At 41.9% G+C, this 13,673-nt stretch overlaps 1 protein-coding gene across 1 annotated transcript in view; it reads left to right on the forward strand.

Annotated features, from left to right (window-relative positions):
- Positions 1–13,673, forward strand: part of PCSK5 (proprotein convertase subtilisin/kexin type 5) — a 649,923-nt gene that overhangs the window by 396,172 nt on the left and 240,078 nt on the right. Inside the window, 1 exon segment of the mRNA XM_043976670.1 lies at positions 6,873–7,061. Within this exon segment, the coding sequence (XP_043832605.1) occupies positions 6,873–7,061 (189 nt within the window).

A 13,673-nucleotide genomic window follows, 5' to 3' on the forward strand; every position in this document is an offset into this window, starting at 1 on the left:
ACAGAATGAGACAGGGAATGAGGGGAAGGGAAAGGTGAGGGAGAAGGGGAAAAGAAGGAAGGAAGGAAGGAAGGAAAGAAGGAAGAATAGAAGGAAAGAAGGAAGGAAGGGAAGGAGGGAGGGAAAAGAGAAAAGAAGAAAGGGAGGGAAGAAAGAATGAAGGAACAAAGGAAAGAAAAAAAGGGAATAGAAAAGAAAGAAAATTTGTAACAAATATGCAATAGTCCAGCAAAACAAATTCTCTGATTAGCCATATCTGAAAATGAGGTGTTCATTCTGCATCCTGAGTCCATCCCTTTTTGTCTGGAGGTGGGTAGCATTGATCTCCATCGTTGATCTTCTGGAATTGTGACTGGTTATTGCATTCATCATAATTCTTAAGTCTTTCAAAGTTGTTTGCCTTTACAATGTTATTATTCTATACCTAGTTCTTCTGGCTCTGTGTCCCTCACACTCTGCAGCTGTTGGAGAAGGAGCTTACATTCTAATGAGAGGTGATGTCTGCATCAGTAGGTATATACAAGATGCACCTAGAGTAGATAGCAGGTAACCTTAAAGGAAAAGGTACTAGCAGAAAAGGTCCTCTGTAGAAGATGGTGGTTGACCCAAGTCTTGAAGGAAGCCAAGGATTCCATGAGATGGAGTTGAGGAGACTGGAAAGATGGAAAGATTCCATGTAGGGAAGATTTTTAAATGCTAAAGGAATTTCTATTTGGTCCTAGAGTTAACAGGGAAGTGCTGGAGTTTTACAGGGTAGGAACCGCTTTCAAGATTTTACATCCTGATGTGGAAGTGACCTCGTAGTCTCAAAGCCCATGCCAGCAATTTTCACTCTAGTAGGTTTTCCAAGGAAGAAAAAACTCTAGTGACATATGCCCAACTTCAGACCATGTTTCTGTTGTTCAATGGCCAGCCTAGTTTAAGGAGCATACTCATCACCAGAAGACTAGCCATAAGGGGATGATTTTTTTTTCAGCCGTATCAACTCAGGAAGATTATTTTCTAAACAATGAAAGAACTGTAATTTGTCTCAGTCAAGGGACCAACCATCCTTACAAATCATGTATCTTTGAAGAAAATAGCCATAGATTCTGGAGAATAAATTATCCTTTGAAACACGACTGCAAATCTGCTGAAGGTTGGCTTTGTAAGTCTTCCAGTCTCATATTTTTTGCATCTGTTGGTAAAAGGAATTAATTGTATCTACATTAAAAAGATTTGTAATGCTTAGAGTTGAAAAAGACCTTAAAGATTATTGAAGGGCAGCTAGGTGGCGCAGTGGATAAAGCACCAGCCCTGGATTCAGGAAGACCTGAGTTCAAATCCAGCCTGAGACACTTGACATTTACTAGCTGTGTGACCCTGGGCAAGTCACTTAACCCCCGTTGCCCCACAAAACAAAAACAAAGATAATTGAGTCCAAACACTCTATTTTACACATGACTAAATAAGTAAACTGAGGCTCAGAGAATTTAAGTGTCTTATTCAAAGTTACCCAGATAGCCGGGTGTGGTAGCAAATGCCATTAAGGATGAGATTTGTACTTCTCCTGAGTTTGGGAGTCCTGACCTGCAGTGGGGCTAAGGCTGATTAGGTATCTTTACTAATTTTTTTTTTTAGTGAGGCAATTGGGGTTAAGTGACTTGCCCAGGGTCACACAGCTAGTAAGTGTCAAGTGTCTGAGGCCGGATTTGAACTCAGGTACTCCTGACTCCAGGGCCGGTGCTCTATCCACTGCGCGACCTAGCTGCCCCCTAAATTTTTTTAAAATGTAATAAACATTTTTATTTATAGTTTTGGGTTCCAATTTTTATCTTTCCTTCCCTCCTTCCCCTCCTCCCTCCCTGAAGTGGCAAGCAATCAGATATGAGTTATATACATGTATGATTATGTGAAACATTACCATATTTGTTATTTTGTACGAGAAAACTTGATTTAAAAAATAGAAAGTGAAATTTGACACCAATGCAATGAGCCTCTGGGAGTCAGGGTAGGGAGACCAGTTTGTTTAAGAAAGACCAAACTGTCTGATGTCAAAAATGGAGGTCAAAACTTCCATGTGAGTCAGCAGTGGGATCTGGCCCATGAGTAACCTACTACGTCCAGATTAGAAAAGATAAGAAGACCCAGTTTAAAATTAAATTAAAATAAAATATAGTAACTGAGATAGAGGCATAGCCAGCCTTCAAACCCAGGACTTCTGAATAAGTTTGTTTTCCAAAAGGACAAAATGTTCTTATGAGGAAAAAGGAACTTTTATTAGTCAGCTAAGGCCTTTCCAGAAGTTTCTCCATGAAGTTGGATACAGCATATCCACTTGTCAGTTCCAAAGCTGCAAGATCACATATGCAGATGTGAGATGAACAAGTTAGGTATGTATGTCTTCAAGGTTTTCCCAGAGAAAGTGACATCAGTTATAGATTCAGGGGAAGGATGGTTTTGTTGTTCAATCATTTTAGTCATGTCTGACTCTTTGTGACCCCATTTGGGGTTTTCTTGACAAAGAGACTGGAGCAGTTTGCCATTTCCTTCTCCAGCTCATTTGACAGATGAGGAAACTGAGGCAAACATGGTTAAGTATCTTGCCCAGGACAAGTAAGTGTCAGAGGTTGGATGTGAATTCCAGGCCCAGCGTTCTATCCACTGTGCCACCTAGCTGCCTTGTGAAGGATGGTTAGTCTTGGTCATTTTAATAGTACCTCCTGTCCTTACCCTGAGTTGTCTTTTCAGAGAGGAAGGGAGGAAAAAGAGACTGATAATTAGATTATTTAGCTATCAACCTGGCCAGGCAGAAGAGAGGCATGTAGAGAATGATTCTCTACCCTCATGGTAATTTTAGCATCCTGTGATTAAATCCATGAACCATAAAGCCAAAAGTACTGGAGGGATTTCTTCTCTAGGCTGCTCATTAAAAGTCCAGTACATAGTTGTAAGAGGGTATGTGGACCTGATCAGTGAAACTGAAAAATAACCTTATTTTTCTTTTCTTTTTCTTTCTGTCCCAACATTGCAAAGAAGGTTTCCTGGCACCTTTGCAGTTATCTCGCCTGGGAATGATCTTCTAGTCAGTGGTGCATGAGCTATTACTCTCCCATGACATGGGTGTTATACAAAGAACACTGTATTGGAAGGAAGGAAGGAAGGAAAGAAGGAAGGGAGGGAGGAAGGAAGGAAGGAAGGAAGGAAGGAAGGAAGGAAGGAAGGAAGGAAGGAAGGAAGGAAGGAAGGAAGGAAGGAAAGAAACATGCATGTAGGAAGTATTTATTATGTGCCAGACGGCATGCTAAGCACTTTACAAAATTTATTTCATTTGGTGATCACAGCCCTCAGAGTAGGTGCTATTATCTCCCTTTTATACTTTTGTGAGGCAGAGTTTAAATGAGTTGCCCAAGACCATACAGTTAGCTAGTAAATGTCTGAGCCTGCATTTGAACTCGGGTCTTCCCTGATTCTAGGCCACCTGGCTGTCAGTTGAAGTCAGAAGACCTGGCTTCATATTCCCAGTCCTGCCACTTGCTACCTGGGCAACATTAGACAAGTGATCCCAACTTTACAGACCTCAGTCTCCTCCCTTGTTAAATGAGAGGTTTGAACCCAGTGATTTATTAAGAAGTCTTCCAGCTTTGAACCTATATGATGAAAGGATCCCATGATTCTCTCTCTGCAGTACACACAACTTGATCTCATTGCGATGCCAGTGGAAATTCGGTCACTGGATTTGGGGTCAGAACAAACTTGTATTCAAATTTCATCTTTGCCACTTCCTATCTGTGAAGCCTTAGAAAGGTTGCTTAACCTCTGAGGCCTCAGTTTCCTCATCTGTAACATGGGTGTGTGTGTGGGGGGGGGTAGACTAGATTATCTGATCAGCAAAGGAGATTCTGCAACAGCTAGGAGACTCACCCCATACTCCATATTTAAGAGTTCTCTCAAGACTTAGCTAGTTTTCATTTACTTTCATCAACTTTAGCACGTGATGAAACATAAAAGAGTGACAAAGAGAGAAGTTCGTATTCAATCCTGGAGATAATAGGGAGCCAATGGAGTTTATCGAGTAGAGGAGGAGCATGGTCCTGCATGCAAAGAAAATAACTTTGAAATCAATGTGGAGGATGTAGGAAAGAAAGAGATTTCAGGTAAGGAGACCGATTAGGAAGCTATTTCAATCATTCAAGCAAGAGATAATAAGGGCCTGAACCAGTATGGTGGCTATAGGAGTAAACAGAAGGGAAAACATGTAAGATACAAAAATCAGGATATGGCAACAGATTAGATGGATGGAGTGAGTAAGGGTGAGGAATAAAGGATAAAGTCAAAGTAGTGAACTTGGGAGTCTGGAAGGATGGTGATGCTTCCCTCCAGAGGAAAAAAAACCTGGTTTGGGGTGAGGGGAGATTACTTCTTTTAGGGGCATGTTGAGTTTGAGATGTCTATGTGACATGCCGTTTGAAATGTCTAATAAGTATTTGGTGGGGCTGGAACTTAGGAGAGAGATTAGAGTTGAACATATGACTCTATGAGTCATGGGGCCTGATAGATCACCAACAAATGGGAGAGGGAGAGAGAGAGAGAGAGAGAGAGAGAGAGAGAGAGAGAGAGAGAGAGAGAGAGAGAGAGAGAGAGAGAGAGAGAGAGAGAGAGAGAATGAGAATGAGAATGACCCAGGCATAGCTCACAGTCAGGAGGTGTGATATGGATGATTAACTACCAAAGGAAACTAAGGACTGCTCAAACAGGTCAGAGCACCCAGAGAGATCATTGTCTGAAAATCTTGATAAGAAAGTATCCATCATGACAGTGTGGTCAGCAGCATCAAATGCTACAGAAATACTACTTTAACACTCCCTTCGCAAATTATCTTGCATTTATTTATTTGTAGAATGTCTACAATAAAAAGGAGCAGAAATTCTACAGTTGTAGTATTTCTACAATAGGTGTCTCCACTTTCTCTCCTCTCACTCTCTTCTTAATGCCTTACAATCCAGCTTCTGAGCTCATTGTTCCACTGAAACCACTCTCCAGAGTTACCAATAATCCCTTGATTGCTAAATCCAGTGGCCTTTTCTCATTGCGCAATCTCCTAGACCATAGTCCCTGCAGTCTTTAGCACTGTTGATCACCCTCTTCTCCTCCATACTTTCTTCTCTCTCTAGGCTTTCAGGATAAGACTCTCTCCTGATTCTCTTCCTACCTCCCTGATCTCTTCTTTTCAACCTTCTTTGCTGGATTCCTTAATGGATCATGACCTCTAACCATAAGTGTCCCTCAGGGTTCTATCCTGAGCCCTCTTCTCCCTCTTTGCTACTTTATTTGGTGATCTCGTCAGATCCCATAGATTTAATTACCTTCCCTATGCTAATGATTCTTAAATCTACCTCATCCACCCTAACCTCTCTGCTCACCTCTAATCTCACATCTCCAATTGCCTTTCAGATTTTTCAAACTGTATGTCCAGAAGATATCTTAAACTCAACCTATCTAAAACAAGAATCATTACCTCTCGTCTTATGCCCTCTCCCTCACCAAGTTATACAGAAGGTGAAAAACAGTTTGCCTGAAGTGTAGAGTAATAGGGGTAAGTTGTAATAGCCTGGAAAGGCAGGCAAAGGAAGCCACAATGTGAAGAAAAGACCTTTAAATGGCAAGGAGAAAAGATTGTATTTTTTCCTAGAAACAGTAGGGAGCAATTGGAACTTCTTAAGCAGAGGAGTGATGTGACCAGCCCTGTACCTGAACCTATACCCTACGCCATCCTTCCAATCCCTCAGGCTCCCAATCTAGGTGATCCTCAGCTCCTCACTATCTCTCACCCCTTCCTATCTAAACTGTTGTCAAGGTCTGATGATCTCACCATCTTGCAACATCTCTTGAATATACCCTCTTCTCTCCTCTGATACAGTCACCACTCTGGTGCAGGCCCTATTGCCTCATACCTTCATTATTGCAATGGCCTGCTATTGGGTCTGCCTGCTTCTAGTCTCTCCCCATTCTATTCCATCTTCCATTTAGCCACCAAAGTGATTTTCCTATAGTATAATCAGGTCTGACCATGTCCCCTTCCTCTACTCGGTAAATTTCAGTGGCTCCCTGTCACCTGCAAGACCAAAGACAAAATACTATTTGATGCTCAAAGCCATTCATACTCTAACTCCCTCCTAGCCTCGCAGCTTATTCCCTAACATGTACTCTTCGATCTGGGGATGCTGGACTCCTGGCTGTTCCCATTCCATCTCTTGCCTCTGGGCATTTTCTCTGATGTCTCCCATGCCTGTAAATGCTCTTCCTCCTCTGCTCTGACGACTGACCTCCCTGACTTCCTCTAAAACCCAACTAAAATCTCACCTTTTCCCAGAAGCCTTCTTAAGCCCCTCTTCATTCTAATGCCTTCCTTCTTTTAATTATTTCCTGCTTATCCCATATATAGTTTGTTTGCACTCACTTCTTTGCTTGGTGTCTCCCCTATTGGAATGTGAGTCCCTTAAGAACAGGAACTGTCTCTTGCTTCATTTTGTATCCACAGAATTTAGCACAGTGTCCGACACTCTGTAGATGCTTAATAAATGTTTAATGGCTGACCAAATGGAAGTAAACTCCTTGAGGGCAATGATTGTTTTGCATTTCTGTCTTTTTATCCCCAGTCTCTGGCACTGTAGTTTGCACAGAGGGCGTCTCATAAATGCTTGTGGCATTCACTTGAATTTGCCTTTCAATATCTGTGAAATGACACTGTTACCATTTGAACATATTTCTTAAGCCTTGGTCAGAGAACAGTCCAAGACAAGCTTCATACTCTGAAGCTGATAGCCTCATGTCATGCCAATTCTGGTCCTGTCAGGGTAGTAACTGGCTTTGATGCTTTCCATCTGTTCCAGAACCATCCGACCCAGCAGCGCTGTCCGCTCCATTTACAAAGCTTCTGGCTGCTCCGACAACCCCAACCACCATGTGAACTACTTGGAGCATGTGGTCGTGCGCATTACCATCACCCACCCTCGAAGGGGAGATCTGGCTATCTACCTGACCTCGCCATCGGGAACCAGGTCCCAGCTGTTAGCCAACAGGTAGGTTTATGGTTCCCATACCTCAACCTCTTTCATCCGATTTATTACACATTCCTGTGATCACAGACTGGTATGGTATAAAAATCGAACCAGTCTTAGAGAAAGAAGATCCAGATGGGAACCTTCACTTTGATGCTGTGTGTCCCTCAATCTCTCTGAGCCTCAGTTTCTTTATCTGTAAAATCAGGATGATAATACTTGTGCTACTACTTCACAGGTTTGCCATGAGGAAAATGCAATGGGAAGAGTATAGGCTTTGGAGTTAGAAGATTTGGTTTGATATTCTGTCTCTGTCATTTAATACCTGTGTGACCTTGGAGAAGTCATTTCACTCCTTTGTACCTCATTGTTCTTGTTTGTAAAATAAGGGGATTTGACTAGATGGCTTTTGAGGTCAGCTGGAAATCTCTGATCTTTTGAAGGTATGAACCACAGAGAGCTATCTACATACATGTGAATTCTTACCATAGCACTTATGACAAATCTCAGACTATCTTTAGAGATAGGACGAGGCAGCATCTTCATTCACAGGAAAAAACTGAAAAGGAACTTATGTGTGATAATGATGTTGAGTAGGTAGATCATTAGAAAGGTAGTCATTCCCTATAAACAAAAAAGTTGGCTGAGCTATTGGGGGAATAGGGAAGAATAGGAATTAGAGTTATTTACTTAAGTAGTTACCACTTACTGTAGGGAAGTAATCTATAGGCATAAAAGAGCATGTGCTTTGTTGGAGTGATAATGGTTAAAAAGGTTACAGGAAAACCGGAGGTGCTATAGTGGACCTTCCTTTTATTTAAGGCCTTTTGTTGTCCTTGCTTCTAGCTTAGGAAGACTATGGAATCCCAATAGCCCACATCTTTTCTTCTTTATTCCCTTTCTCTTCAACTAAATTTAGCTGACTTGCTGCCTGGGGCAATTTATTGAATATTACAGTCCAAGCACATGCTTTCTCAGGTCACAGGGAGAAACAATGGTATAAGGAAAAAGAAACCTGATTTAGGGATGTGAGGACATTGTTGCAAACCCCAGATCTACCACTTACTACCTGCGTAATCTTGAGTATCTCAGTCTCTCTCTTTCTCTGTCTCTCTCTGTCTCTGCCTCTGTCTCTGTCTCTGTCTCTGTCTCTCTCTCTCTCTGTCTCTCTCTCTCTCTCTGTCTCTCTCTCTCTCTCTCCCACACACACACACACACACACACACACACACACACACACATGCAAACACACACACACTGCTATAAAAGGAGATGGTTGGACTAGATTTCTTCTCAAGTCACTTCCAGCTCACAAGCTGTGAGCCTATGGATCCCTATTGTTATATCAGAGTCTCTCCTTGGGCCACAAAGAGCACATGCTCTTTCTCTTAACCTCAGCATCCCCTCTCCACTATTTTTCCCCTTTCTTTAGCACCCACATTTTTCTTACTCTATTCATGCCAGCCAGCATTCCTCAAGAACAAGAAAAGCCCTGGGCCTTAAAGGCTCAAGTCCTATCCCAGTCAATCAACAAGCATTTATCCCATGCTTGCTACATTCCATTGCATATGGCATGACGCTGGTCTTCACAACCTCCAGGTGATATTGGGCCACCTTATAGGCCTCACTTGTCAGGACACTGGAGACAATGTCTGCTGGTACAAGGGAACCATCATTGTTCATTCCCCTGCTTGAGCTGGTGAGAGGCCAAGACAAGAAGACCCTAGATTGGGGCCAGACTATGGCAAACCAACCAGGCTCTCCTATTCCTGAGGTAAAGAATCTATAGTCTGGGGGGGGGGCAGCTAGGTGGCTCAGTGGATAAAGTACCCACCCTGGATTCAGGAGGACCTGAGTACAAATCCAGCCTCAGACACTTGACACTTACTAGCAGTGTGACCCTGGGCAAGTCACTTAACCCTCATTGCCCCCCAAAACAAAACAAAATAAACAAAAAACAACAACAACAACAAAAACTCACCTAAGCAATATCACTTGAACTGAGTTTTGAAAGAAGCCAGAAATTCTAATCCCTGAGATCAAGAGCTAGTACATTCCAGATTTGGTGAGCAGCCTGTGGAAAGTCACTGAGGTGGGAAATGGAAAGTTATACAGAAGGTGAAAAACAGTTTGCCTGAAATGTAGAATAATGGGGTTAAGTTGTAATAGCCTGGAAAGGCAGGCAAAGGAAGCCACAATGTGAAGAAAAGAGCTTTAAATGGCAAGGAGAAAAGATTGTATTTTTTCCTAGAAACAGTTGGGAGAAATTAGAACTTCTTAAGCAGAGGAGTGATGTGACCAGCCCTGTACCTGAAAAATATTAGTGTGTCAACTATGTGGAGAAAGGATTTGTAAAGAGAAAGACTTCGGTGGAAGCCTAATGAGGAGGCTGTTTTAGTAGTCTGGGTGAGAGAGGATAAGGGCCTGAACTAGGTTGGTGGCCATGTGAATAGAAGCATTGATTGATAACACTTGGCAACCAATTGGCTAGAGCAAGAGGGGAGAGGGTGTGTGAAGAGTTGAAGATAGTCCTAAGGTTACAAACCTCAATGACTGGAAAGATGGTTAAGCCTTCCCAAGAAGCAGAGATTTTAGGGAAGAAATGGTCTTTGAGAGTTGCTATGGCCAAAGAATTCATCAGCATGTGTCCAACCTCCAGATGAGCTTCTACAAACTTTACAAGACTAATCCTCAGATGACCTTAAATAACTTATATTTACATATACACATGCATTTGCATGTATATGCACCTAAATATAGACATAGCTATGTGTACATATATGTATATTATGCATGTAATTGTAAAAGTATGAGAGGTAATATGTTGTAGTTTGTATGTGTGTGTGTACATATATACGTGTATGTGTATAACTGTAAGATTATATGAGGGGCAGCTAGGTTGCACAGTGGATAGAGCATGGGCCCTGGATTCAGGAGGACCTGAGTTCAAATCTGGCTTCAGACACTTGACACTTACTAGCTGTGTGACCCTGGGCAAGGTCACTTAACCCCAGTTGTCTCACCAAAAAAAAAAAAAAAAGATTATATGAGAGGCAATGTTATAGCTTGTATGTGTGTGTATAAGTGTATCTATGTATGTATATATGTATACACACACACACACACACACACACACACACACACACACACACACAAACTCAGTTCAAATGATACTGCTTGATCCTAGAGGCAACAGGGAGTGATTGGAGTTCTTTGCTGAATCACCTTCCTGAATTTACTCTGTGTGTGTGTGTGTGTGTGTGTGTGTGTGTGTGTGTTTATATATTATGTGTTTGAGTAGGATAGGGATGGGGTAGGAAGAGGGACAGGGGGTACAGATATGGATAATGTCAGAGATTGAGAGGGACAAAGACAAAGGGAGAAGGGGGAGAAAGGGAGAGGGATGGAAAGCAAGCAGGGAAGCAAAGGTCAGACTTTCTGTGTGACAGCGACTAGGAATGCCAAGTTGGACTTTTCAAGTGGCATTTTATTGTCCTTGGAAGACTTGCTCTCATTCTCTCAAAACTGAATTCTTCTTGCTGTCAGAGCAAGGAGTGAGAAGCCAATTCCTAATTTTTTAAACAGGAACTGCAGCCTTGCCAAAATAAATGCATGCAGGTGCAAAGCAGCAATACTCTGGCATCAGATCAACTGGGGGCTTCCCCCCTGCTCCCCTTTTGCAAAAGACAAAGCTCTCTCAGCTGCCCCTGTGTGACTGTGGCTACCTGACCAAAACCTTCTTTCCAAGTCAAGCAAGACCTTCGGATGCAGGATTATGTGATTAATGGAGGCTGTACCGGCTGTTGTTACTGAACCCAGCAGTAAAAGATCTTTCTTCCCTTTTCCCCCCTTTATCTGTTATTCATCTGGGTTTCATTTGAAAGAGTATGCTGGTGAAATGCTAAAGTGCAAAGGTATGTTTTACACATGTGGAGATCTTATCCCCTGCTTCTAGAAAAAACAGTCCCTCCTCATACAGTTGCTGTTTGCTTAGGCCAACGAGCCCCCTTGGCACACTCTAGCCCCCTTCTGCATATTTTGCTTTTCGATGCTGGCTTCCCCTGAAATGACTTCAGTGAGGAAACTTGTGAGTCAGAGACTCTATGGATTCCATTTGGCAGATGACATCGTCACTGGCTTCAATCTATCTGAGCATTCTTCAGAAACCAGTCTTACAGAGAACATCTGCTTTGTTGTTTCCAAAGTGCTGAATATGAACGTGTGGGGTGAAGGCCTTCAAGGGAAGAGCAACAGAGATTCCAGAAAGTCATTGGATGCAACTCCAAAGATCATCCTCCTCCCCCCGCTCACCACAGGCTCAAGAACCAAGATCCATCTGGGCATCAGTCTGTGGCCTCCTGAGAGGACCTCCTTGGGCTACAGTGACTAGTATCCCCTTGATATGCTCCATGGGAAAAACTGAGCTCAGATGGAGTCGAGGGAAAAAAAGAGCATGAACTCTCTGATTAGAGGTTGTGGGTTCATAGCCCACTTATGATGCTTACTACTGGTCTGACCTTGGGTAAATCACTTAGCTTCCTTGGGTCTCAATTCTCTCATCTGTCAAATAAGGGGTGGGGGTTGGAATAGATGACCTCTAAAGCTCCTTTGAGATCTGTGAACCCATGAATTAGCCACTCGCAAATGGAGTAGTTTGGTTATTTAAGAAAAAACAGGGCAGGGCTGGCACTCATTGATACAGAGTAAGCCCTGGACTCATTTATCTCCCACCAAAAGAAAGAAAGAATAAAAGGGAAAGTCAGTGCTTGCTCCTGACCCTTTAAATGTAAAACAGCTGCTGGCTTTTAGAACCACCTAAGTGCCTGAGCTTTTAACCACATGGCAGCTACATTCCAGGCCCCCAGTTCCCTATGCTCATATGTCCCTGAAGTTAGTAGGATCCCTCCTACTGATGTGACAGGGGAGAGGGTGTGCTTGGTTTGGCATCTTTTTTGACCAGTGAAAATTACAAAGTGTTCATTTATTAAAGGAGGTCCCAACTCCAACCTTTGCCATTTCTGTCTAATGCTGTTAAAAAGAACTTTCATTATCCTGCATTTGGCACTGTTTATAAGTGTGTTCTCCATGTTAGAGATTAAGGGGGAAAAGGTATAGATGGTATTGAAATGAAACTCTGGTTTACCCCTGTGGCAAGATTTGCATTCAGAACAAAGAATACTTTGTAATCCACTATGGAGTGGATTAGTTGGCATTTCAAAAGCAACATGGGATCATAATTCTAAAGCTGGGAGTGGTCTTAAGAGTCATCTTGTCCAACTCCCCTCATTTTACAGTTCAGGAAACAAACCCAGGGGAAAGGAGTAGCTAAAAAACATGCTATGCTTCAAGAAATAAAGGTACACTGACTCTGAAGTTAGAAGATGAGGGTCCAATCCTTTCTCTGACAATTGCTACCTGTGTGACCTTGAGCATCTCAGTTATTCCCCTGGGCTTCAGTTTCCTTGCTTGTAAATGGAAAGTAATGGTCTAGTTACCCTCCAAATTCTCTTCCAGTATTATCGCCAGGATCTGACGACTGATACTGCTAATATGATGTATTAACCACAGTACCTTTAGAAATGAAAGCTTTCAAAAACCAAGCCAACAAACAAAACTACCCAAGGGTGGGAGAGAGAAGAGTACAGCTAAAAAGGAAAGGACTCCTCCTCCAGAAATGTTTAAAAGCTAAAATGAGAGAATCCTGGGATGACAACCACCACTATATAATATTGGACTCTAGAGAATTCTGTCTTTTTCCATATAGACTCCTCAAGTGCAGTATGGCACCATAGTAGCTTTCATACTCTAGTTGCTTCCCTTTAGTTATACCCCAAATTTTACTGGTGACTGACTCTTTCCAACTCAAACTGAAAGTCTTTTCTGCTTTTACCAACATGATAACAAGCTAATATAAAAGTTTCATATTGTTTTATTGGGGATCCTGTTCAAATGCTTCTCTCCTATGGCATGGCAAGCAGCCAGCAATCTAGACATTAGTAATAATGAAAAACCATGCCATGAAAGAGTCTGATAGAAATCCAAATGTTCAGGAGATGACTGAACTTAGGTTTCTCTTTCAATGTGCAAGAGAATAATGCTAGGCGATAGCTTTACCAACACATAGGTATGTTTATATGTATGTGTGTATGCATGTACGAATGCATAAATGCACATATGTATATGTGTATGCATTAACATACATATTGTGTGTGCATGCGTACTGCGTATCCATGTGTGCATGTATGTGTGTATATAAGTGTATATATACACACACATGCATGCATTCTTCAGAACCTTGAGGAGAAAATAGCCATTATAATGCCTGCTTTTTAAAAATAAACTTTTTATTTTTTATGTCACTTCCATTTCTCGCTGTAGCTCCTCCCACCCCTTCCCAGAAAACCATTCCTTATAATAAAAAGGAAGAAAACAAAACGAAACTAACATAATAGAAAAAGTTTGATGTAATATGCAGTGGTCCACAACTATATTTCTACCTCTACAAAAAATCAGGATTTAGTGGGCTGTGTTTTCATATCTTTTCTAGGATCTTGTTCATTTTAATTTCACAGCATTTGATTGTGAATATTTTCTTGTTATTCTTTCCATTTAAATTGTCATGGGCTTTGTGAA

Source organism: Dromiciops gliroides, chromosome 1 (genome assembly GCF_019393635.1).
Source record: "Dromiciops gliroides isolate mDroGli1 chromosome 1, mDroGli1.pri, whole genome shotgun sequence".
NCBI lineage: Eukaryota > Metazoa > Chordata > Mammalia > Microbiotheria > Microbiotheriidae > Dromiciops > Dromiciops gliroides.